The sequence below is a fragment of the Pogoniulus pusillus genome, chromosome 4 (assembly GCF_015220805.1).
Source record: "Pogoniulus pusillus isolate bPogPus1 chromosome 4, bPogPus1.pri, whole genome shotgun sequence".
NCBI lineage: Eukaryota > Metazoa > Chordata > Aves > Piciformes > Lybiidae > Pogoniulus > Pogoniulus pusillus.
In genome coordinates this window covers 31,668,306-31,695,267 of record NC_087267.1, presented here as the reverse complement: position 1 = coordinate 31,695,267, position 26,962 = coordinate 31,668,306, and the positions used below count along the sequence as shown (strand labels likewise).

Sequence of the window (26,962 nt, the reverse complement as noted above, 5' to 3'; positions counted from 1 at the left end):
TTTTGCAGTAAGCAACACAGAAGACTTACAAGAAGCCCAGAAAAAATAAAGCTCTGGCTTACCACAGAGTAGGAATGTCGTGGCAAAGTAGGAGAACCTCTTTGAAACAGTGTTTCTCTACTATGTAAGTCAGCAGCTGCAATGGAATTTGACTTCTTTTTTGTAAACAGTGAACCTTCACTTCCTAGTACAAAACAGTAACACAGGAGGACAAATAAGGAAGAAAATATATTCAAAGATGAGGCTCATAAGTCAACTATAAGACAAAGGAGAGTGCATTTTAGAAGTGCACTAGATAATTGTGCCTGCAGTAGGTGAAGAACATTGTCAACATGTTTTAGAGTACAGGGACCATACTAACCCAACATACTCCAGAAAGGACCTCCAGCATTTTACACAGATGCTGCATGATTTACAATTTCCAACAGGTTCACATTATTACCCATACTTTGCAACACAGCTTTGTGCTACTGCAGTGCAAGTAACTTTTTAAAATAGAATAAGTTTGTATTTTAATCTCACATTTATTGAAAACAGAACATCAAATGTCACTCTGCTTTGGTGATTTAGGATTATCTGGACCCTTTTCTCAAAGCCACTTTTAAAACTCCTAAACCCACTCCTGTTAGAGAAGCTAGTATCATTTCACCAGTATTTTATAAATGACTCAACATCTTTTCTAGGTGAACAAATAGCAGCTACTAGTATTACACGTCCATGTTACAACCTTAAAGAAATTAAAAATGGTACTGAATGATGCAAAATAAAAGAACAGAACAGTGTCCAAAATATTCATTAGGATTCTCTGATCAATCTGTGATGATTTTAAGTACCCAACAGCTCTAAACAACAGCAAAATCCAAACAAACAAAAGGTATGTTGTAAATGAAGGCCCCTTACTCATGTTATTATATTACTGATATTAGAGGGAGAAATGCTGGCTATAAGTTAAAGGCATTTAGATTTCTTGACATGGTTACCAAGAATGATGTTGGGCTGAATGCAGACTATTCATTTACACCCATGGATTAATTAAGGTATCTTTGGCATAGGACTTGTTTCACCGACTTGACTTGTGTAAACAATATTGTCCTCTATACCAGACTTAGTAGGTGTGCACTTTATTTACAGGCAACCAAGGGAATGGAGATTTCTAGATCACAATGCACCTGACTTCACAATAAGGCAAACTGTGCTCTTGAAGTATTTTCTCTTTGCTATAGACTACAAAAGCAGCATCTGAGAATAACTCATAAACAAACATCAGAATAGTCAATATCTACATTTGGAGACTGGCTACAGGAATGAATCCCATTCTTTCTTTCTACGTGAAAGTGAATGCATGAAGCACTATTTATAAATAGATAACTGAATAAAATGCTTTAAGGGCCTCAATTTGCAGATAAAGCACAGACTCGTCATAAACTGCTCCCCAGTGTTAGCACAAACAAAATTTGAGAGAAGAGTATATTTTTAGTAGGAAGTCTTTTATCTCAAATACAAATAAACAATTGATTCATGGCTATAGTCTAACCCTGGTATAGTAGACTTAGATTATAGAAAGAAAAAAGAAAAGAACACCAATTACCTTCACTATCAATATCATCACTGAAAGGAAAAACACTGTCCACTAATTGGTCAGAAATGAAATTCCAATCATAGTTTTTATCCACTCCATCTTCAGAGAAGATCAGATCAGAGGAGGCTCTTGATCTATCCTCTGCGACATTCTTCATTTGGAATTTAAGCACCATTCTTGCCAGTGCAGACCCTGCACCTGTATGTATAAGAAACCAAAATGATAGCATATTCTCCAAGAAATCCAAATAGCTTAAAAAAACCACAGTATCATGATTTGTTTTCAAGTTTTGACAGTTTTTCTATCATCAGCTGAACGCATGAAGAGATCCTCACCAAAAGGTCTTGATAAAAACTGCTGGAGTATCATCAAGAGACATTGACACATTTTGTACAGAAAATTCTGTATATACTCACTTTGTTTTCTTAATGGAGTAACTTTATCTGGGAACAAAGGAATAAGCCACGAAGGTTCTAGTCGCCCAATAGCAAATCCTCCAAGACATATACTGCTGTTGGCAACATCAAGGCTAAGCCTCTTTAGAAGCAAACTGATGATTTGGCTATCTCCTCTCTTTATACTGATGGTTAATGCACTCCGAACATCTTGCTCTCGAGCACCATTGGCTAACAGTAATTCCACCAATTCAGGATTATTTCCTTTCTCACAAACCTAACAAAGAAAAGCAATTAGGTATGCAAGGTGCTCTAACAACAACTCAGACTGCACTGAGTGATTTGTCTCAAATTCAGATTCATTGTACTTGCAGGATTTTATTTGTTTTTCAATTACACAATTTCCTGCTCCTCAGAGCACATATCCATGTAGGTCATCCAAGTACCAGCTCCCAACTTCCTGAAGTGTTTGCCCAAAACATAACACAGGCCTGAATTCTGTAATTGTAATTTCTGCCAAAAGTGCACACAATGCCCAGGCAAAAATGAATGGTAATTTATGTAGTTTGCTTATTGCACGTGATCTACATCAACTCCATTTATTTATCTGTTCAATGTAAGAAAGACACTTGGAGATTGTTTCGGCACATGATCTGGATATCAGATGAGCAGGCAACAACAATGGCAATCACCAAACCATGACTAGGGCTAAGCAGCTCAGGTCTCCCAGCTGCAGTCAGCTTTACCTCTTCCAATTTCTCAGCTTGCACTGCTATGTGGAGCAGTGTTTACTGTAAATACTCTAAATAGTTTTTAGAAATATTTCCAGTTACTTGAATTATTTCCACTGTGGTTTGCTAACACTGATTTGCCCACCTCAGACTCCATGAATAGATGGTAAGTTCCAGACCCAGTTGTGCTTTATTCACTCAGCCAGCTCTGTCAGAATTAAACACTTCCTAATATACTTCAGGCAATACTGGTGAGGTTCTCTCAGAATGTGTTTACAACTTTGACACTGAAGTAAAATTAAGTAAGTGCTCATACACACAGTTTCTCAAAAATCTTAAAGGCATTGACACCTAGCAAAGACCACTTACAGGCAGGTGGGAGCAGCCCTTTTGTTGGCATTGCTGAATCCACATAGGAAGTCTGTGCGGCCTTAAGACATAAATGTATTTCAAATGGTTCATGGTTCAGATGTGGCCACTGCTCTTTGCAACTACTGTGACTGCAAGTGTTTCAAGATACTGTATTACTTTAGCTGTATTCATAACAAGTCAGAACTCTGACCAGGACAATCAAATCAGCATAGAAGCTGATGATTATATTCATCCTTAAGTGTAGCACAATGTAAAGAAAAAAAATCCATGATTCCAGGGCAGGCATTTTGATCGAAGTCTTTGCAGGTCTAGCACAAAGCAGAACTAAGCACACTGAAATCTATCTATGTACAGTGCTGCCTGCTGGGCCCATAATACTTCGGCTTCACAAAGCTTGGAAAGATGTGAATTTGGAACATCACTTCACGGACTGGGCTCTGATGGGCTTGATGCCATCTACGCCTGACTAGTTCAGAAAAAAAATGACTGGGGGTTTGCAAATACTAAGCTTAAAACTTCTTCCTCAAAAATGCTCCAAAGCTAAGGTTAAATCAGTACCTGAATGAACTCTGGTTTGCATGGGAACAGGGTAAGCAATCAGAAAGTGTGGACTTTAAAACTGAACTCGTGTCAGAACTGAACTGGGAGCATGGGCACATGGTCGCTGACAGAGACATTGTGAGCTTCAATAAAGTGAAGGGTACTCTAACAAACGTCAGATTGAGCCTGAAGTCACCATGCACAGAGATGGTTAACACCTGGGTATTGCTGCTGTGTTCTGCTGAATGTATCTTTACCTCAAAACAAAATGGAACAAATTTTAAAGCAATAAAACTCTGTATGTTTCCATACATTACCTGATAAATTAAAGAGTTTGTCTTTGTCTTCTTATTGATATCAGCTCCCAGCAGAAGCAAACATTCAGCCATAATACTATTACACTCAATACATGCTTTTTCCAGCATCATATTTTTTAAATCATCATTTTCAGCTATTTTAGCAAAACATTTACAACACAGGCTTTGAAACTGATTGGGAAGACAAAGAGACATAGAATCAGTTAGGACAGAAAAACCCACAAAAATTTTCAGCTGTGGATCTGTCAAAAGAGAGAAAATACCTGTCGATTTCGCTGGTCAGTGAAACACATAGACATCTGGTAGAACATGACTGTATCAAATGATTCGTGTAGCAGCAGCTTTGCAAAACAGGGTGACAAGCAAAGAATCGACAAGATTGCATGGAATCCCTAGGAATAAAATGATAAGACTGAAATAAGTACAGTGTGATGTCATTTTAAAGCAGGCTGTGCAACAAAATGCCATTTCAATGAAAAAATATGCACAATTCTTTTCTTCTTGCTTCTAAACATGCAGTAATTCACAAATTGGAGAAGACCAGGAAAAAAGGCAGAATTACGTGCTGTCCTGGTGTTCATATAGCTGTAGTTTCATGCTTGCTTAGCTGACCTACTTAAACAGATCACAGTATCACAGCATCACCAAGGTTGGAAGAGACCTCACAGATCATCAAGACCACAGAGCTCAAGGTTACACCATGGCACCAAGTGCCACGTCCAATCTTGCCTTGAACAGCTCCAGGGACGGCGACTCCACCACCTCCCCAGGCAGCCCATTCCAGTGTCCAATGACTCTCTCAGTGAAGAACTTTCTCCTCACCTCGAGCCTAATTTCCCCCGGCGCAGCCTGAGGCTGTGTCCTCTCGTTCTGGCGCTGGCCACCTGAGAGAAGACAGCAACCTCCTCCTGGCTACAACCTCCCCTCAGGTAGTTGTAGACAGCAATAAGGTCACCCCTGAGCCTCCTCTTCTCCAGGCTAAACAATCCCAGCTCCCTCAGCCTCTCCTCGTAGGGCTGTGCTCAAGGCCTCTCACCAGCCTCGTCGCCCTTCTCTGGACACGCTCAAGCATCTCAATGTCCCTCCTAAACTGGGGGGCCCAGAACTGAACACAGTACTCAAGGTGTGGTCTAACCAGTGCAGAGTACAGGGGCAGAATGACCTCCCTGCTCCTGCTGACCACACCATTCCTGATACTGACTGACACTCTAAAAGGCCAAGTTATAGACAACAACATCTAACAACATCCTGTTTGCAGTGACAAACACACTCCTGATTTCCCGAAAACGTACAGAGGATATCCTCCTAAGGATAGGGGATGAAGATGCATCCCCTGTCCCAATAGGTTGCTCTGTAACCCTTGAATTTGAAAAATATACATAGGCTACATGAAAAACTTATTGGCTGCATCTAAAAATTAAACAAAATGACAGAATTATCCCATTCTGCAGGTTCATTTAGAGGGCTGAAGTGGGTAAACTACAGACTCTTTGTCCAACCCTAACTGAGACTAAATCACTTTAACTTCTGTATTCCAACACATTATTTTGATTTCATGTTATGTTGGTTGCTAAGCTGAACTTGGAGAGGTAGAGTGAAAAACAGTAATGAAGAAAGGAAGCTGTACTTGTAGTATTTTCATAATGTGATCTGAAACAGAAGTACAGAACTTTTTCAGGAAGCTGATCTCACAGGCAAGCTCCATTTCACGAGAAAAATGAAACTGGCAATGAACAAGGAAAGCTTCTGAAGCACAGGAAACAGAACGTTCACATGAGGAGGACTGAAGCTGTCTGCAAACAGATGAAGAACTCTCCTTCCACACTCAGAAGTAGATCCAAAGTCTGACATAGTAAAACCAGTAATATACTTCTTACAGCATTGCTACACTAAACGCTGCTGTTGACAGGTCTGGGAACAAAGTTATTTCTTATTGCTTTTCAAAGAAGCACAGTCAATACTATAATGACAGTTCATTAGATGGTCACAGAATGATTGATTGATGGACCATGACTGAGATATTTGTACCAGTTTGCAGATCTCAGAAGTCTCAGATAAACAAACACCTATGTTTACACATTCTTGGCTGAATATCTCTATCCAATAAAACCATTTCTAAGGCAAATATGTTGGTTTAATTACAAAGGCTTATGCCACCTAGTAATAATGATAAAATCAAAACAAACACTAAAATAAAGGCTTATAATTAAAAAGTTTCTAGGGTTTTGCCTTTCACTCGTATCTTTGTACATAGAAACAACACATACATGCGTCTGGATTTCAGTGACCTCTTTAAATCTCCGCAGCGTAGAAACCAGAACTGCTGACAGGACATGCATGGTTGCAATACACAAACTTTTTCTTGTAATCAAAGAGCGTAGAAGACTCAACCCCAAACACTGTATATCTAGAAGAAAGAAGTAAGCTTAATAAGGTTGATTAGTCAGACATTCTGAGGGGAATAATCCCATGACCTAAGCAGTGTTGTACTACTAATATTCCAGAAAGTTATTTGCATAAGCTATTACAGGGCCAGGCACAACTATAAAGTGGATGAACCAGAGGTCTATGCAGTACTGCAGCACTGCATCGAGTACTAGAGAATGTAATAGTCAGGTTACAATGCCTATGATTAATCAACCTCTCCTGCTATGTCATTCACCCTCTGCTAACAAAATACCTTACCTACCCTGTTCGTCTGGAAACATCTGTAGGCTGTGAAGTACAGTGTCAGTAGCTCCTTGTTGGGTTAAAATTTCTAGTGCTCCAGTGCACTCAGCTACAGAAGCAAGCAGTTTCAATCCACACTTCTGAATGCTAGGATTTCCGATAAACTAATGGAGAAATGAATATAATATCAGATTTGTTGGGAACTGGCTGCAAAATGGGGGGCACAAGTCCCTGGAAGTGTGTACAATCAAGCCCTGGATGTGAGGTCTGAGTATTGAAGCACAGTAAAACCACAGCCACTGTGTGTGAAGAAGCTCAGAGGAATTTGTCCTTGAGCCTTCTGATAAACAGCTTCTGTGGGGCTGTGCACAAAGCAGGAGGGAATTGGGAGGAATAGGCACATTCCAATGCTTAGGTGCACTAAAAATGCTTTTACAGTAACCGCAATTAGGGAAGATTATGCATATTCAAATATTTAGATGCACCAAAGCCTAAGGAAAAAGTATCACTTGCATGCTGTACGTGTTTTGTGCTTCTCACCCTAACTGGAAAATATGTGCTTTGTAACTTGGAGTCTGATGCTCTCAATAAAGAATTGGAGCTTGGATTGCTTAGCTCAAATTGAGCCGTCTCCTTCCGTGGATCAAGTTTGTTCTGCTTACAATGGCAACAGAAGAGCTGCTTATTCTTAGAGCTGTTCTTTCAGAACGGGTGATTGCTGTTCTTGAAGCATGTGAAATTACAGTTGATGTAACAAGAAATAACAATAATTTCAAAAAGATTTCCTTTTCAACACCAGTTTCAGCTGCTCATAACCCCCCAACAGACTTCTGCTTTTGATTCTGAAAATACTCCCTAGCTAGTTTTCTAATGCAGAATGGTTTTGTTTTCCCCTCAGTGTTTCAGCACAACCATTCACGAGTTACCACAATTTTGCTAGGACAAGGAGAGTGAGAAAATGTACTTCCTTTGTGGTTAAAAAGATACAAAAATGGAGTTATTTGGAGAATGGGCGTAAGTGATAAACACAGTGGCAACTGAAAATGTGAAAAGATAAAGACATGAAGCAACGTAATTATTGCCACACCTCATCAAGATTTAAAGAGCTTTGGGTTTAGTTATATAGTAATTCAACAGGGTATTTGTGATTAAATTTTCCCCCACTTCTAGATTGGGAATCTAGACAAGACTCAGATTTGAAAGTGTGCATAGCTGTCACAGTGACTTGCAAGTATGCAAGTCACTCATCTTCCTCCATATTCCTTCTCTAATCTCTTGATACTTTAATTTTTAGCCCTTTTGACTGATAGTGTAGTACCCCAAAAGGCAAACCAGCTGGGTGAGAAAAAGCAACCAGGATGGTCACAAACCACTGGAGACTGTAATACATTCTGAAGCAAAAATTATTTTGCCTCCTACATTCTGTATCTTCAGATCAGGAAATGCCCTTCAGGCACTCTAGCACCCTCTTGCTTATAGACTATTTGCTCTGACCCTTATAATAAATATAAGACATAAATTTCCTTTTTGTCAAGCCTAAAATTCCTGACAGAATTCTAAAATTTTGTGGTTTGCTACCTTTTGATTGTGGTCATGCAAATCTTGCAAACCTTATAGAGATTAGATTATGAAGGCCATGAAGTTAAGCCTTTCCTGTCACTGGGATTTAAGGATAATTTGCTGCTTAAGGTAACCAGAGTTTTTTTTGTTTTGACTGGGTTTGTTTCAGATTTTCACTTTTTAGCTTCCCTTTTAAGGCACTGTGCTCATTCTGCTCTCCAGGGGCTGAGAAAAGTTACAGAATTAAATAATGAAAACAATGGAGACAGCTGAGAAACACAGAGGCACTGTATCCCTAAAAACATTCAAAACCACTCAGTTCTATGCGTAATTGAAGTGTAGGTGTAAGACTTTTCATGTATAAACTATTCCACTGAGAAATTCCATGTAAATTGTATGTTTGGAAAGAAAAAAAGCTTTTAAAAAACACACTCCATAATGGAAAGCAAGAAGAAATACCAAATTGCTTTGGAGTTAAGATTAATTCTATCAAACCAATATAAAAATCAATCTGAAACTAAAGCGTACAAAGCGATTCACCACTGCGAGTGTAAAATAGTGACAAAATCCATTAGAACACAGCTTTAACTATACCCTGTTCAAAGCACTGAGCACCAATGAATGAGTTCCCTCCAACAGACACTGGCTCTTAATGACTTTTACTGTAAGTGCAAAAGCAGCATCTCCCACGTCGCTGGAAGAACCATTCTGGTGTTTGTTCTTTGTACCTGCAACAGTGGAAAACAACCTTTCTCAGAAGAACAGATTTAGTATTCTCACCAGTATTAACCCAATATTATTAACCCAACATAACAATCAAACAGGACACACAAGTGACTCAGAGGACATATTTCAGATCATAGAATCATAAAATCAGTCAGAGTTGGAAGGGACCCCAAGGATCATTTAGTTCCAGCTCCTCCAGCCTAGATCAGTCTGGCCAGAGCCTCATCCAGCCTGGACTTAAACACCTCCAGGGATGGGGCCTCAACAACTTCCCTGGGCAACCCATTCCAGAGCCTCACCACTCCTATGTTGAAGAACTTCCTCCTCATACGCAGGCTGAATCTCCCCATCTCCAGTTTTGCTCCATTCCCTCTAGGCCTGTCACTGCCTGATAGCCTAAAACGTCCGTCCCCTGCTTTTTTGTAGGCCCCCTTCAGATACTGGAAGGCCACAGGAAGGTCACCTCAGAGCCTCCTCTTCTCCAGACTGAACAGCCCCAAACCTTTCAGTCTGTCCTCACTGGAGTGGTGCTGCAGCCCTCTGATCATCCTCGTGGCCCTTCTCTGGACACACTCCAGCATCTCCACATCCCTCTTGTAATAGAGGCTCCAGAACTGGATGCAGTACTCCAGGTGGGGTCTTACAAGAGTGGAATAGAGGGGGAGAATCACCTCCCTCCACCTGATGGCCACACTTCTGATGCAGCCCAGGATCTGGTTGGCTTTCTGGGCCACAAGAGCACGCTGCCGGTTCATGCTGAGCTGCTTGTCCACCAGCACTCCAAAATCCCTCTCCAGCTAGTCACTCCCCAGCCTATATTTGTGCTTGGGATCTTGCGACATTTTCAGAATGCTGTAGCTAGAGTCTGGATTCTCTCCAGTTGTACACTGTAGTTTGAGTACATTGTATTTAAAATGATGATTTCATCATATGTTTGCTCACTGCTTACTGTGAAAACACAAAATCATGCCAAGGAATTTCGCTTAAGGTATACTGCAATGTATTACTTTTGAGAGCTATGGGGTTTCTTGGTGTTCCTGATAGCTACTTCAGAAAGCCCCTTCTTTCTGGAAAGGAGACACTATAAAGAAGCTGCAAACTAGTTGCCCCTTCTCACTTGGCAGTGTATCATAGGCTAAAGTTTACCCACAGATCACCTGAAGTGCAAGATAAGTACAAATAAAAGAACAGAGAAAGGTCTTTCAGATTTACCTTTCCTGTCTTTACTGGCACTTGCATTCAAGTCGCACTACAAAAAGTTCCCAGATATCTTTTAAAGGTCACTTCAGCATTCATATTTGTTCCAATTACTAATTTACCCACGAATTACTTTTTATTCCCTAATTAACTTGCAAGTTCCAAGAGCCATCTGGCACTCTCTTTGTTTGATTACACTTTTGAAGGGCCTCATTTCTAAGATACTAGCAAAAAAAGTGACTTGCCTACATGCTAGAATATATATATATATATATATCAAGGCTCAATAATGCTGCTTATTGAAAAAAATAGGAAAGCATTAGGATTGTAAATCAAAAAAGAGAAGGAACCGAATCAGTGTGTATATTAGCTAAGTTACTAGTTTCAGACTTAACTGATTTTGCAAATGTTCAACTGCAACTGCTGACAGATACTTGCAAAAAGATGTTCTGAAGAAAAAAAAAATCAGTACTGCATGTCTGTACTCTCACATTTAATGTTAGAGGAAACAAATAGGATGTATAGCAGTAAACTGGTAAGAAATGTTAAAACTTTCCCCAAATTCTATTGCAGATACAGAATTAACAAAGTACACACTTTTCCCACCATAGATCACCTCTAAAGGAGCTTTTAAGCTGATAAAATCAAGGGGAAATCAGGAGTGATGAGTTTGGTTTGTTACCTTCAATGTCTCAAAAAGTTTTCATCCACTATGTCTGTTCTAAATGATTTACAGTTCCTCTCTGCTCTGTACAGAACTCCAGTATATGTTTCGAAGTCCCATTCAAGGCTGTCTCATTAGATAAGAAATACTAAACCACAGTTAATTCTGTTCTCTGATTTAGTGTATAATACTGCACTGATTATGTTTTTGGGTGACTCACCAGGCATCATAAAGTGTAAAAGGACTCGAAGTGCTTCCAGTTGTACAGAGAGTGATTTTTCATGTTTCTTCATGGCTTTTACAACTTCTGATACAGCTACTGTCATTACATCCAGATGAGGGAAGCTGAAAATATTGTTTAGAACATTAAATTTAAAAAGAAAAAAAGGCATTTCTAATCTACCATTTTTCCTTCCTTAACTAACACGGTGTGATAACCCTTTAGGACACTCTAAATCTGGTTTGAGCTATGAAATAGAAACAAAACTACGGTATGTTTCTTCATCACAGCAAATATCATCTTTTCTTGCTAGTCCATGAATTCAGTCTATGTAACTAATTCAGTTCCAGACTACAGAGAAGAAACTGTCAATCCAGCCCAGAACAGTGACACACAGGAAGTATAGTGGGGAAGTTGTCCACTTTGATTCTAGTCCGGATACATGAAAAGACATAATTTAGTGCCTTTAATTTAGTAGTTTGCAACTATCAAAGTACTGATGAACTGTCAGATATTTGCAGAATAAAGAAAAATGTCAATCATGTTATGTTCTAATGTCAAGAAAAATAATAATCTCAATGTTGTTAACATTCCTAGATAGGGCTGGAGCCAAAGGCCACTAATCAACATTTGAGATTATTTTATTCTTTCATTTTATAGTACTCCTTATTTCTGTGAGTTGGAAGTTTTGAGATTTTCTTCTTTATAAAATTAAATTATTCATAAGAAATTCTGTGACTGTATCTTTAGTCTGTTATTTTTATACAGAAACCTTAGAGTATATACAGAAAGGTTTCAGCGAAGGCTGGAAAAATTTGGCAAGACACTTGGAATCATGTTCCCATCCTGTATATCAGTGTTTATGCATCACAAGTTTGATTCTCCACTCATGCCTTTCCAGAACATTTGCAAAAGTAGACACAAAAGTAACATTAACACAATGCTATTTTAACAAAGTTAATACTGTGGGAAATTTCCAAGCTCTCAACGGAGTTCAGTGTGGAGGAGACACTACCTAGAGATAGTGTCTTTGAACCTTGTTGCTCAAGAATCACAAAGGGAAGAACATGCAGCTCTCTACACATCTGCACCCAGGCAAATGACTACGGGGCATACAAAATTCAGTGTCTTGAACAGTACTGTCAGCCTGTGGCCAATTTTAGTATCAGTGAAAAAGTCAATAATTTAAATGTAATCACTTAGAGTAGTGAATCTCACAACCCTTCACTTTGGAAGTGGCCACATATTTTCTAATTACATTACCTTCCTTCGAAAACACGATTGAGAATTCTGCAGGCACCTTCAGCCACTTCAGGAGAATGTGGATGCTTCCTCATTATATCCAAAACATTCATATGTATGCCTTTAGCCAAAAGCGTCTTCCTAATATTTACTACAACACAAACCAGCAAGCATCCTGTAATTAAATCTCTCTCCATTTATGTATCATTCTTTAAAACAACAAAATGGATAGCTTTCCACACACACACCCCCCTTAATTTTTTTTCCCCTCCAAATACACATGGTATGGAAGTCAAAATTAGATTAAGAAACAATCTGAGCAGAAGCCAACTTCTGTTTGCATGGCTTAATCAAAAGCATTATAATATCTAAATGCCTAACAAATTCAAATACATCTGCTATTTTTACTCACATAAAATTAACCTAAGAGAAGGAGGATTTAAAAAAAAATAAGATTTATTTGTTTTCAAAAATGTATTTTTTGAGTGCTTTTCCCTCTTGTCTGCACTCTGTGACCATGTAGGAAAGCTAGAATTTAAAACTTTAAAAACGCCTTCTAACCCGTAAAACAAGGCTTGAAAAATGAAGTTAAATTTATTCACTCTACTTTGTTAATTAATTTTTTAAAAAAATTGACTAGCCAAATTCATGTTGTAGCTACAATAGTAACTAATGCAGCTCAGAACACTATAAAAATACTCTACATGATCATGGTAGCTACCCTGAACACTTGTCATTGCCAGCAGCGCACATCCACTTCAAATGGTTAATTCATGCTACATTGCCTCATGTCAGAAGGTTTTTGCACGCTTCCTTATGGCTATCACTTCTGGTGTAAGCACATTTATTTGGAGAAAAAAAAAGAAGAAAAGAATAATTTGCTTTTAATTTCCCCCTCTGTCAGTAACTTTTTATACCTAGTATAACACATGACAACAGTTTGCATACATTTATGAGATTAATTTATTGATATAGCTACATATAAATAACTATAAAACCTTTCCATTGTTGGGCTTTACATACTTGGATGGCTCAGTAACCTAGTGATAAAGCAATGCTTTCTCACCTAGAGAATGGTAATTAACTGCTAGTCTTTTTCCTTCTATCTAGTCAGTGGTTTTCAATGTGCAGTCTACAAACCACTTGAGGTCCACGACCATTTCAAAGGGTTGTGGGAAAGGTATCTAGTAAAAGCAGGCCAACAGACAGTGGGCTTAAATACTCTAACCAGGGATCCACATCTCCACTGAAAAATTTTGAGGGGTCTGCAAACTGAAAAATGTTAGGAAACCGTGTTAGGGACACAATCAGAACTGCAGCAAACTGGAAGACTGTTATGCATATGTTTAACTTGCTACACAATTTGATTCACCGAAGGCAACTGCACTGCTCCAATCCTGTGTTAAGCAAGAAAATGGTATTTGTTTGGCTCTAATCCTTACTCACATGATTTTCAACAAATGCTGCACTTGATGAAATTCAAACGTGTGATAAATATTTAAACAAGCATACAGAACCCCCACACTCTTCATGTCTCCTGATTAAAAAAAACCCAACCAACCCACAGCTGCAACACAAACTGGCCAAGAGCTCTTCACTTCCACATGCCCTTTTTGCTACTAGCCAACAATAACTTTTTCTTAACATGGAATAATCTTCTTACTAAATACAGAGCATAATATTCTTATCATAACTAATCTTGTATTTCTACAGCAGCACAACAAATATACTTTAGTATTACAACAGATTTCTGTTAAGTTAGAAAGTGAAAACAAATAAATACCCTTACCATTTTGTTGTGTCAAAACTGCCAAGGTACTAGCAGCTGCCTGAAACACTTCTTTTGAAGAGGAGTGCATCAGCATGGAAAGCATCACCGCTCTGTCTATTGGGAACCTTTCAGAGAGAGAAACAAATCACTGCACACTGACCATTTTACAGAAGTTACCTTTTAACTGTAATGCAGTTTACTACAAAGACAGTGACACAATTACACTTTCAGATGACTATGCATGGCTTTCTTAGTGTGAGTCCAGAGCAACATCTAACAAAAATGCATTGGCTGTGAATCTCACTGAGTTCACTTGGAGCTGTGCTTTCCAAGTGACTTGAGGTCCAGAAAAGCATACAAAACAGGCTTACTAAAATTTGGATGATTTTTAGGCAACTCCAAGGAGTAGTTTAATCAAGAATTCTGTGTTTCATCCACACCTTATTCTCCCTGACGAGGCAGCACTCCCTGATATCTCATCTGTGGAAAAACGAGCATGTTTCCATACTCTTTACGTACTAGGTATCTTAAATCTTCTCTATTTTTGCTGCTCTTACATTCTTAATGTAAGAGCATCTTAATCCTCCCTATCCTTTCGTAATCGGAGAAGAAATTCCTTGTGAACTGTAAAAATGAGCTCTATTAGACTGCGTTCTGACCCTTTATTAATAAACCTTAGCAATTCTGCCTGAGTCAAGGTTAGTCTTTTCAACAAAGAAGCTTTCCCAACTGCTGTTGATCACTACGCATTACATCATATTAAAAACCAAGACAAATAAATATAATTGAAGCAGGAGACCCTAAATGGCCTAATAGTTATTTTTTTTCTTTTCCAAAAATAAAAGATATTAATACTGACTGATTATCTCCATCTCCAATCTTCTCATGAAGGTTGTGCTGATACAGAAACAGATTTTTCAAAGCCCAGCATGCAGACTCCTAAATATAAAATGAGAGGAGACAAAAGCATTAAGAAAATATGCTGGTAGAGAATATATGAAAAAAATTAAGTATTTTGACTGTTTTTCAGTATGACAAAGGGACAGTGAAACGAAAAAATGCAAAAAGTATACAGAGGAGGTATATAAAGAACAGCCTTTGGATGGCTACAGTTTGAAGTCTGATCTTAACTACCTACAGTTGATCCAACGGAGTAACAGAAATCAGTTGAGGTGAACAAAAATAATGAAGGGAAAAAAAGGTAAGATTTATCCTAAATCTAATCCAGCCCTAAAGGCTTTGTTTGCCTGAGGATATATGGGACAAAATGATATTGCTAAATATTTTATTTAATGCAAAATGCAGTCTTTCCATACCCACATCATTCAGAAATCCTCACCAGCACATCCACGTTTCTTCGGTGCAGTTCTAATGCTCTGTAACACGGTTCCAACCAGCATAACTTCTCTTCCTCCTCCTCTTCTTTTCTCTCCTCTAAGTCTCGGTTTAAAAATATTGTTTCAGCTTGAAATAGAAAACATTTACAATAAATTCCTGTTTTGAAAACAACACACTTATGTCTTAAACTTCCTGTAGTTATGGGGATGCTCACTGGCTAGGTTCAAAAACCACTCTGAGGAATGGCCTTTTCTGGGAACAGTGAAGTCTTCTGACATAAACTCTAAGGCAGGTTTGAAAAATGTCTTTTAAGGTTACAAATTTAACTATAGTGTAATAAATTAGGTACACAGTTACAGGTCAGTCAATGCCATCAACATAACTTACCAACTCTGAACACTGTGATATAAACACAACCATGTCACGGTAAAACAACAAACTATAAGCATGTAGGAAATACCACTCTGTCAAAGCTATTCTGCCCAAGGCTTCCACATTAAAGAAATGCAGTTCAGAAGGATTACAGGAAATTAACAAGTGGACAGATAAATGAAGCAACTTATTTACATATTTAGGAAGAGATTTACTCACTCAGAAGAGCTAAACAACTGAGACCTGCAGCTTGTACCTTCGCATTTTCAGAATATGTTTTAACAGCCTTCACAATAACTTCTGGAACCTTATGTAACACAAGGATATTGAAAAAATTTCCTGAAACATAGAAGATATTAAGTGAACATAAACATATAGATAGACTTTCACATGCATTTAACACACGTTTCTCAGCACACAATGCACAGAATGCATAGTAAATGTTGGAGATCTTACTGAAGGACTTGACACAACAATTTGTGGAAAAGAGAGGTCAAAGAAAAAACACTTGGGATATAGGTTTTTTGTGGTTTGGTTTTTTTTGCACATTGTCATCAGAGTAAGAAAAATACTGTCAGTGTATGACTTGCAGACTTCCTGCCAGGAAGCAAACACTATCCTGGTTTTGTATTCCTGTAACAATTTGATTTGCCCTATTAACCCAAGTGGTTTGACCCTGGTTTGCTCTGCTTTTGACATCCCACCTCCCCATTAAACAGATCAAGGATGAGGCATTTAGTGCCATGGTCTAGATGACTGGCTAGGGCTGGGTGTTAGGTTGGACTGGATGATCTTGGGAGGTCTCTTCCAACCTGGTTGATTCTATGACATATACTGAATAAGTACATTCTGAAATAGTAGAAAGAATTACCTTTTGAGGATAAATATCTTAAAAACATATTTTTTTATTACAAGCTGTTCTTTATTCTATATTATAGGTTGAATACAGGGAATTCTGGAAAAAGAATGGAAATGAAGAGAACTTCCCTGTTTGTTGTAAAAACAAGTATCATGCATAAAATAACACAGCAATTCACTTTGCAAAATGCAGTTTTTATAGCTAAGGCTTATATATGTTGATTATTTTTTTTAGTAGTGAAAATGAGGATCACACCATCACTGTGAAAGATCTGTATCTGTTTCTCAAACCTTTCAGATGAGGTTAAGAGTTTAAGAAGTATCCCATATTCAAAAATCAAAAGTGTAATTATGTACAGAAAAAAAAGCTAACCTCATTTCTTTCCCTCCGCTCTGGTTCCGAGTCCTATAGGTGCTGACTACACACAATACCTAAGTACCTCTCCCAGTCTTTTATGATTCATTTCAACTAGACCAAGTAAATAGAACGTTTAAGAACATACTAAGGCAAGTCCTTTCCAGATTCATCACTCTTCTAAAACCCTGGCCTTATCAAATGGAAACAATATTTCCCTTCTTATAATGTAGTAGTGTGGTCATTGCTGTACCAGCACTGCTGCTTCCTGCTGTACTTTTGAAATGGTATGTTCAGGCAAATACACTACTTATCTTGCAAAATTTATAATGTTAGGCTCTGATTGGTAATTTTTTTTGGACTTGTGACTGGCCAAATAGGTATCAGTCGGTTAAAATTTAGATGACAGTCAAATCTACTGTTGTCATACCAGATTAGCAAGTAAGTGTGACAGTGGTTTTGGAAGATAGTTGATACTAACTTTACCATTTCACTGCTAGTGAACATGGGCCTAGGAAAAGTGTCCATCAAAACAATTTGGAAAGCCATGTTGCCTATATGAAAACCTTCCAGACTACTTCCAAGAGCACTAACTGTGTGGGTGCTGTGCATGACTCTTTCCACACTTTCCCTGAAGTGGCTCCTTATTCAGATGAAGGGCACCTGTTTTGCTGAAAGAAGAAACAGATCTTGTGGCTGCTTCACTGCCACTATTAGTTGTTGCTCAGCACACACACCACAAATGTGTGACTGCAAGACAGATGGTTATGCTTAGGCCAAGATTAAGTCATGTCAACAGAGTTGCTGTGTCCCCAGAAGTGCTTGGTTTCCCTGCATACCTTCAGTTAGCCTTGCATGGGAAACCAAGATAACACCACCTCTTGCCAAAAACCTGCAAATATACCTCAGTAACTACCTTTTTTTTTTTTTTGAGATTTTTATTTGGCTTTCTGAAGGGAAACTGAAAATTCTTCTCAGTTGTGCTCTACAGTATCTGCATGAAGAAGCAGAAATGAATGGATGAGACTGACTTGATTAAGAGGAGTAGCTTCAGGACACCAGCTGCAAGAAACAGAAAGTCTAACTCATGAGAGAATTTAGCTGAGTCCTTGATGAAAGGAATCTGCCATGGAATGATGGTTTTCTTGTATGCAAGAGGAGGGAAAATATAGTTATTTCCATCTGAATTTCTATTACGTGGTACGCAGCAACTGTTCAAATTAGGTTATCACCGTGTGAAGAGAGGGTACAGAGTTGCCCCCTTTTTGACATTGCCACTTATGTTGATGTGACATTAGCCATCATAAGCCCAGACAACAAAAGCACTTCTGCACAAAGTCAAGGGAAGTCCAAGAACCAGTGGTTAACTCTTGCAGCACAAAGGGTCCCAAAACAGACACCATAGCTGATGGCAGAAATGGAGCATAGGTCTCTGACAACTGCAGAGAGGAAAGGTTCTGGACAATATCACCAAAGTAATTCTGTGGCATCTTTTGGTTTTAGCAATTCAAAAAAGAAATACAGTAGGAATTTACCATGAGCCAGCAATGTGTTCTCTTGTGGCCAAGAAGGGCAATGCTATTCTGGGGTGTATCAGAAGGGATGTAGTTACTAGGTTGAGGGAGGTTATCCTCCCCCTGTACTCTGCCCGATGAAGCCATGTCTGGTATACTGTGTCCGGTTCTGGGCTTATCAGCTCAAGGACCTCAGGAAACTGAAAGAGTCCAGAACAGAGCCACAAAAACAATGAAGGGAGTGAAACATCTTTCTTACAAGAGACTGAGGGAGCTGGAGCTCTTTAGTTTGGAGATAAGGAGACCAAAGGGTGATCTCATTAATGTTTATAAATATGCAAAGGGTGAGTGCCAAGAAGATGGAGCCAGCCCCTTCTCAGTAACACTCAAAGACAGAACAAGGGGCAGTGGGTGGAAGCTGAGGAATAGGAAGCTTCATGGAAACATGAGGATTTTTTTTTTCTCTGTAAGTGTGACAGAACACTGGAACAGGCTGCCCAGGGGGGTTGTGGAGTCTCCCTCTCTGAAGATATTCAAAACTCATTTGGACGCATTCCTATGTGATCTGGTACAGGAGATCCTGTTCTGGCAGGGGGTTGGACAAGATGATCTTTCGAGGTCCCTTCCAAAAACAAGCATTCAGTGATATTGTGATTCATTTCTATAGTAACTTTATATACTGCTATCCCATTCTCATCTTGTGCTCTTCCCGCTCTTTTGTCTCATTTTTTTTTCCGTCCCCTGCTTTAGCCTTGACGGCAGCTTCTGTCATTGTTACCATGGTTTAACACAGAAGGATACCATAGAATCATAGAATCAACCATTTGGAAGAGACCTCCAAGATCATCCAGTCCAACCTATCACCCAGCCCTATCCAATCAACTAGACCATGGCACTAAGTGCCCCATCCAGTCTTTTCCTGAACACCTCCAGGGACGGTGCCTCCACCACCTCCCCAGGCAGCCCATTCCAATGGGAAATCACTCTCTGGCCAGTGTTTAAATCATTAGAGACTTGGAGCTATACACTACTCTGAGGATTCAGTGAAATAGTAGTTCTCCTCTTTCCTGTAACACTTGCTGTGAGTTAATTCCAAATCTTACACAGTCACAGTAAGATGATCATAAACAATTTTGAGACTTACCCAATGTGAGCTTATGCAACAAACAGCAACTGACTTCCTGAACTGTTTCACTGGTGGGGAAACTTTTCATCATTTCCACTATAACATTGTAGCAGCGAACATTTCCAGACATAAGCACTTCAACATTGCTGGCTAAGGAAAGAAACAGAAACAAAAATTACTTCTTAAGAAAAAAAACCCACGAGATTCCTGGCTTCTAATTCAGACTTTCAGTGCTTCCTTCTACAAAACTGGACCTACGTTTCACTTTTGCCTTGCAACTTGAGCAAAGTGGCTTTTTTCAGTTGGTTGGGTGGGGGGTTTGTTTGGGGTTTTTTTTTAGGGTATTGCCATAGAAAATATTAATGGCTACTAACAATTGGAAAAAAATGATTTCAGAGTCCATATTCATATCTATGAATTTGTCCCATTCTGTATGTGCTAGTTTGAAGCAGGCTAGAATGTTTTGGTGAGAAAAAGTAGATCATAGGCTGTGAAAGGAAAACAATGATGATGTCTGCTTCCCTCAGAGTCTTGCTGAACAAGAAAGCAAAACATTAGACAACACTCTAGCCATTTTGCTGCACTCTCAGGCTGGGCTTTGACTGAGCTGCATCTCCTTAACCTCACCTGCCACTCACCTTTGCTTCTTAACCTCTTGGCTGAACCTCTATTCTTCCTTAGGACTGGGGTAAGGTTGAGAGGGGCAGGGGGAAGGTGCAGGGGTGGTTGAGAGCCCCTCCTGGGTCCTCAGGTTTCTGGGAGGGGAGTTCTGTTTCTGTATTACTTTTACCTTGTATGTTTCTGTCTATAACTGTATATACTGTAAATATCTGCTTGGATATTGTGCCAGCTGTAAATAAATAGCTTCGGTTATATCCCAGAGCCGGCTAAGACTAGTCTGGGTACCTTCTAAAGTGTGGGGGTAATACCCAAACCATCACACTGTATCATGGCATGTAAGAGAAATCTCACAAACTATTCTTGTGTAACTTTTTTCTTAAAGCTGAAGAAATTGTTTCATCAATATTAATTCAATCTCATAAATTATGTTTGTAACATGATTGCAACTGGGTAAATACAATATTTCCATAATATTCCTGAGGCATGCAATTAGGAAACATTTTTTCCCTAATAATTGTAATTCATTTCATTTCACTCCTGTTTTTCTAAGTTTCCCTTCTTTTCTAGGGCACAAATTACCAAGTTATTCTTAAATTAGTTCTACTGTGTGCTTATTGTGTATTGAGGGTACAGAAATGTTCATCTAATGCTCCTGCAATATTTTGAAAGTCATTGTATATTCTGTATTTCACAGAATCACAGGGGGATGAGGTTGGAAGGGACCTATGGAGGTCATCTTGTCCAAACCCACGGCTTAAGCAGAAGGCCCACCAAGAGCAGGTTGTCTTCTGAGTATCTGCAAGGATGGAGATTCCACAGCCCATCTCAGTAATCTGTGCCAGTGCTTGGTCCCTCTCACCATGCTTACTGCTTATTATGCAGGTCAGATACAAAACCCAATACAACATTCACAGGAGCCTGTGAAAACACAGAATTCATCCATTCCTACTGAGGACTGAGAGATCCCACAGACAGTAATTTAAGGCAAAACTGTGTCATGTTATTTAACACACAGTAGGTGAAAGTTTCCTTGTAGTGCATCTATCCACAGTATGAGAGAGAATACGAACCAAGAAAATCTTTGACAAAATCCTGGCCCTACTGAATGAAAGGGAGTGCTGTCACTGACTCCAAAGGACTTAGCATTGCTCTGTTGAGGTCTATAAACTTTCTTAATCATTCTTTCAACAGGTTAGCTTTCCTGTAAACAACATAAAATGAATATTCACAACTGTATCATTCAAGGTAATTAGTGTTTTAACAGCAGCAGGAGATTTTAAAAATAATATATCTCTGGTAATTAAATAATGATCCTCTGTGAGGTTTACTTGTGCTATTCTCAACTGAAAGCACCTTTTAAAAAGTATGTTCCACAAAACAGTATTGCTCAACTTCACAGCAGGTCATAATTTCAGAGGTGCCAATTATAAACATATTAAAATATTTAGAAGATTTCAAAATCATTAATAGAGTATAATTAACTGCATATTTAAATCCTGCAAGAACCAAGCATTGGTACATTTTCAGGGAGCCAACATTTTGCAGGACAAGGTAGAAAAAAGAAGGTGGACTGGATCGTACCTAACCTGAACTACCCAGTCTTGGTTGTCTAGGTTCTCATAACAACTGATGAAGACATCCAAACACTCACTGCGGTGATTCACCTCTCTTATGGTTAGGTAAATTTGCTCTTGAGGTACCTGTTTCTCCCCATGAAACAGAGGAGAAGGCTGGATAGCTGCCTATGACTGCCATTTACATGGCTCACATTCTACACTATGGACTTTGGAGGACAGTTGTCAGCAAATCGTTTTCTCATTCCATTGAAACTACTGAAATCTGAGAGTTCTTGTACCACACCAAAGTAAACTCTTACCCTTGAATTTCTCATGATGAATAAAGTCTACCTAAGCATAAGTGAAAGAAGACACAGTGAGGTACAAATCTTTGATGTCACCTTGGAACAGAGATTTGAACATTTGGGTACAAGGAGACAAACACTTCACTACTGAATAAGCTAGAGTGAGAACTTACACTGAACCATTTTTTCCATGATGGCCTTAAGGGAATATAGTTTCTGTCAGGTACTGTAGCACTCTCAAAAATTAGAGTATCAAATACCTACTTTAAAGCAAATCTTCATCATGCCCTTCTCTTGGTTATGTTTTGTGTAAGTATTTACTGTTTAAAAAAGCACTTAATGCTTTGCATCCTATTCCTTGGAAAATGGCAGTAATGCCTGAACTAAATTACTTCTGGCTCAAGAAATATCTAACTTTTTTTACACAACGTTGAACAGTAAGAAGTCTGAGAAACAGAAACTAAATGGAATCTTGAAATGTGGGCCACTCCAGACAAGTTCTTGTTTTGTGGCATATGTGGGGCTAGCCTGGTTCCTATAGAGTCAGGTTGCATGAGCAGAGCTTTGTGAGGAACTACACTTGCTGGAGTACAACATTATGTACCTCATGGAAGACATGAAAAGCAGGACTCAGCTCAGTGTTTGCCAAAATTGTGACTACCAGTGGGAAGTAGTCACAACTGTGATTACTTTGAGTCAACAAGATGAAACTGCTGTCAACAAATAGGTATAATTCATCATATACATTTCTCAGGACCTGATTTTGCCAGTAATGGGTACAGACATGAGACCGACTGGCCTGTGTGCCTACAAGATCATGGAGTAGCTCCTCCTGAATGCCTTCCTAAGGGATATAGAAAATGAACAAGAGGTGATTTGTGTTAACCAGTATGCCTTTACCAAGGGCAAATTATGCTATGCTTTCAAGCATTAAAAACCATACAGGGCAGAGTCTTGAACTTTGACCCTTACGGCCCAGACGTGCATCTTTGATATCCCTCCAAGCAGATAAATTCTCTTTCTGTTCTTTGTAAGAGTTTTCAGTTTTATAAGAATGTCTGATTATGAAAAATTTCCATAAAACATGATGAATCAGTATTTTGCAAAGAAAACAGGAAAGTGATTTGTCTGGCAACTCCCAACCAGTTCTCCCTGGCTTTTTTTTTTTTACAGCTGGTGAAAGATAACCACAAACTGAAGTGAGCATTGTGATGCATGCTATGGGAGAGGAAGAACCAAAAATAACTTCCAACATATACAATGAACTTACATGGACCAGCCAAGGAATGTAATGAATAAAGAGCAGGAAGAATCACCTCTTCTTTCTCCGGGAACTCTTTAAATACATTCAGTATGATCATATGATCTTTGCTTTCAACAAATTCAGTCAGCTGCTCTTCTGGAACTAAACGGAAAAGAAAGAGAGATAAGTTTTGAGGAGAGAATTCACATCCTGACACAACATTAAAAAAGGCAATTGTTCAGTTTCTTTACATTTCACAGATGTTCTCCATATACATCAACTACCACAGTTAGGACTCCTTTGACTACAAATAGCCCTAGTTTACGAAGACCTTTCTCTAACCTAGACTTTGTGTAACTGAGATCTGACTTTTAAATGCTTCCCTATGAACTTAGAGTGAAAAAAAAAGGTCTTTTAGTCTTTTTCACATAATCAGCTTCAAGTATTTCACACCAAGACAGTAGACAAGTGAAGGAAAGGCTAAGTATAAGTAAAACCAAATTTATTTAGATGTATTATGTGTACTGCATGGTTTTATTTCACTTCTCAACTTTATTTTTGCTAATGGAGCTCCTTCCATACTTCAATAATATCTTGCCTTCACTGTAATATAGACTTAACATTTTTCCATCCTTCTCTCCTGTGATTTGTACTGAAAGGAATGCATGGCTGTGCAATGAACCAGAAAAGGGAACTGCTCCAGGTTGAGAAATAGTATTTTAAATTTTGTAAGCAGAATAATTTTACAGATCTGGTTCATGCTAAGGCTAGGCAAATACTCACATTACAATAACTGACAAAGTGGCTCAAAGGCAGGAAAAACTTGCCAGGGTCATGCCACCTCAAAACCTGTTAGCATTAGCACTACCATCAAAAAGGAAATAAGCAGGTCTGTACCTGGAGTGGCCTGTAGATTTGTAAAACTCAGGCACATACAAAAAGCATGCTCTGAAAATCTTTTGAGGAGCCTAAGGAGAAAATACTGCAGGACAAACGTATTTAGGTAAAGTGGAGGAGGGGAAGGAACACAGAACACAATCCCAGGCAAACATGGGAGAAAGAGATAAAATAAAATAAAAAATCTAAAGACTTGGAAACTACCTTTGAAGCAAAGGAGTATAGCAGACTTGGTAGCAGTGTTAGTGCTTCAGTAATTATTTTGAAGCAAATAACCCAATGCAAAGCAAGGCTGCTACACCAGCGGGATTACTGTCCAGCAGACAAGCAGGTCCTGAAAAGCTTTGCAGAATTCAATACATGGTGACTTCATTTCCCAGAAGAAACAGGAATATCATACAGATACATACTTATGTATCAGCATTGTCAAGATCAAAAGGCAGAATCACACATTTTTCTATAGTGCAAACACTGCTTTATTTTAGAATTGTTTGTATTTCACTAAAATTTGCAGTCCTTGAATAAACAACCATGTCTTTTGAGAATTTAAATCCAATGTCACCACTCTCTGCTCCAACGTTACTGACTACTGTTGAATTTCATCTTTCCAGTTAACTCTGAGTAAGAAATGCAGTGACATTTTGACTTTTTTTACAATTTCTCTCATTTAGAAAATCTGTGATATTGCTTGGAAAACTTATTTTGTGCTAACTCATTCAAAGAATGGCTACAATACGCAACTCAAAATTTGGAATGCAAGCATTCATTTATTGCAATTAAACATCTGCAGTCCCCTCGCAACCTATACATTTTTTCCAGCCTAATAAAGTACAAGATATAAATACCTTTCTCAAAAAGTTTGTGTAATGCTTTACATCCATGTTGCTGGATCTCTTCATTTGTAGGGAAGGTGTGCATGGCATTAAATACCAAGGAAAACACATCCACTTCTTCCTCCAAGAGCAGGAAAGCAATCACATCTGAATAGCAGAAGAGATGTTGCACTGAACAGCTCTCAACGTTTTTATTAGAGCACTATTTTTAACCATTGAGACCCAAAATTCTTTGATATTGTCCTTAAAATTTACTCTGATGCCCCAAACTCAGGTTTCCATATAGGACATTTTCTCTTAAGGTAGTTATTTTTTTAAAATGAAACCAAGATGTCAAAAAGCATTACTGCCAAAAAGACAGTTTCCCCTTTCCACTCTCGCTCTCATCTCACACTACTGTGCTTAATTGACCCATTGGTACCAGTTCAACTCACTAAACTGTCAGGAAATTAACCCATCCAAAAAATTCCTTCTGCAGCCACAGCAAGGTAGAAGGTTTAACTAAGAAGTAAGGGGGCATGACTACATCACCTGACAAGAGCAAGAGGAGATTTGAAATGTACCTGTTAGCTACAGTGAAGCATGAAATCAGAACATCTGTATCAGCAAACCCTATTTTCACTGTCTCAGGCATTTGTCCAGCCTGAAACTGAACAATCTCAGTACCTGGTAAGATTAAGTCACTGCAGAGCAGAGTAACAGAAAAGCCAGAGTTGATTTATTGTTTTCAGAAGTGCTACCCAGTACTGAAGGAATAAATCAAAACGTCAGCAGACTTATACTTCAGTAAGGAAAAGAACCCTTTTACTTATTTTACTTAATTATTCTACTGCAAATATCTGTGTCTGCGCTAATAAGTTGACAAAATTAATTGGTCATGTCCTTCAACAGCTTTGCAATTTGGAGAATCCTTCCTACCTGGGTAAAAAAGATCCAAAACAGAGCTCTTATTATTTTATATATTAATTACTTTATATAGTATAACAAAATAATAAAATCAGGCCTAACACTTCATACCACAGCTCTGTGTTTTAAAGGCTTGGATAAAGTAGGAATGTAAAACATACATACCTGACATGAGGAGTAGATTTAATGCTTTCAGTCCTATTACTAAGAGATTTATATTTCCTTTGTGGATTGTAAGCATTTTAAGAATTTGCCTAAAAATTAAGACAAATGAACAACAAAAAAAGGAAAAAAAGAGTTATGGCTAAAGAAATATTAACACGCATGAAACTGATAATCAAACATTTACCTTAAAAACAAAACCACAGAAATTAGAAAAAAAAAAAGGACAATTTCCTGACTTTTAAAAAGAAACTTCAGTTTATGTTTCTTTTCAAGTTAGTAATGAAGTAATTACTTCAGTAATTACCCCAGTAATTACTGGGGGTATTAAAAGGAGTGTGGCTAGTAGGTCAAGAGAGGTTCTCTTGCCCCTCTACTCTGCCCAGGTGAGGCAGCATCTGGAGTACTGTGTCCAGGTCTGCACCCCCCCAGTTCAAGATGGACACAGAACTACTTGAAAGTGTCCAGCACAGAGTCACAAAGATGATTAAGGGAATGGAACATCTCTCTTAGAGGAGAGACTGAGTGATCTGGGGCTCTTTAGCTTGGAGAAAAGGAGAGGAGAGGTGACCTCATCAGTGTTTACAAATATGTAAAGAGTGACTGCCAAGAGGATGGAGCCAGCCAGGCTCTTCTTGGTGATGTCTGATGACAGGATAAGGGGCAATGGGTGGAAGCTGAGTCATAGGAAGTTTCAGGGGAACATGAGGAGGATTTTTTTTTCCACTGTGAGTGTGACAAAACCCTGGAACAGGCTGCCCAGGGGGAGCATGGAGTCTCCTCTCCGGAGATATCCAAGACCTGCCTGGATGCGTTCCTGTGTGATCTGGTGTAGGAGGTCCTGCTCTGGCAAGGGGGTTGGACTAGATGGTCTTTAGAGATGCCTTCTAGC

At 38.7% G+C, this 26,962-nt stretch overlaps 1 protein-coding gene across 1 annotated transcript in view; it reads right to left on the bottom strand.

Moving 5' to 3' along the window:
• Positions 1 to 26,962, bottom strand: part of LRRK2 (leucine rich repeat kinase 2) — a 72,492-nt gene that overhangs the window by 37,600 nt on the left and 7,930 nt on the right. Inside the window, exons 4-21 of the mRNA XM_064142481.1 lie at positions 26,074 to 26,162; positions 25,015 to 25,149; positions 23,300 to 23,434; positions 19,566 to 19,697; positions 15,914 to 16,033; positions 15,324 to 15,448; positions 14,844 to 14,923; positions 14,003 to 14,109; positions 12,235 to 12,364; positions 10,972 to 11,096; positions 8,759 to 8,892; positions 6,624 to 6,768; positions 6,202 to 6,341; positions 4,198 to 4,326; positions 3,935 to 4,105; positions 1,996 to 2,251; positions 1,589 to 1,777; positions 63 to 184 (exon numbers count right to left, since the gene is read on the bottom strand). Coding sequence (XP_063998551.1) covers positions 63 to 184; positions 1,589 to 1,777; positions 1,996 to 2,251; positions 3,935 to 4,105; positions 4,198 to 4,326; positions 6,202 to 6,341; positions 6,624 to 6,768; positions 8,759 to 8,892; positions 10,972 to 11,096; positions 12,235 to 12,364; positions 14,003 to 14,109; positions 14,844 to 14,923; positions 15,324 to 15,448; positions 15,914 to 16,033; positions 19,566 to 19,697; positions 23,300 to 23,434; positions 25,015 to 25,149; positions 26,074 to 26,162 — 2,464 coding nt within the window. The remainder of the gene's footprint in view (positions 1 to 62; positions 185 to 1,588; positions 1,778 to 1,995; positions 2,252 to 3,934; positions 4,106 to 4,197; positions 4,327 to 6,201; positions 6,342 to 6,623; positions 6,769 to 8,758; positions 8,893 to 10,971; positions 11,097 to 12,234; positions 12,365 to 14,002; positions 14,110 to 14,843; positions 14,924 to 15,323; positions 15,449 to 15,913; positions 16,034 to 19,565; positions 19,698 to 23,299; positions 23,435 to 25,014; positions 25,150 to 26,073; positions 26,163 to 26,962) is intronic.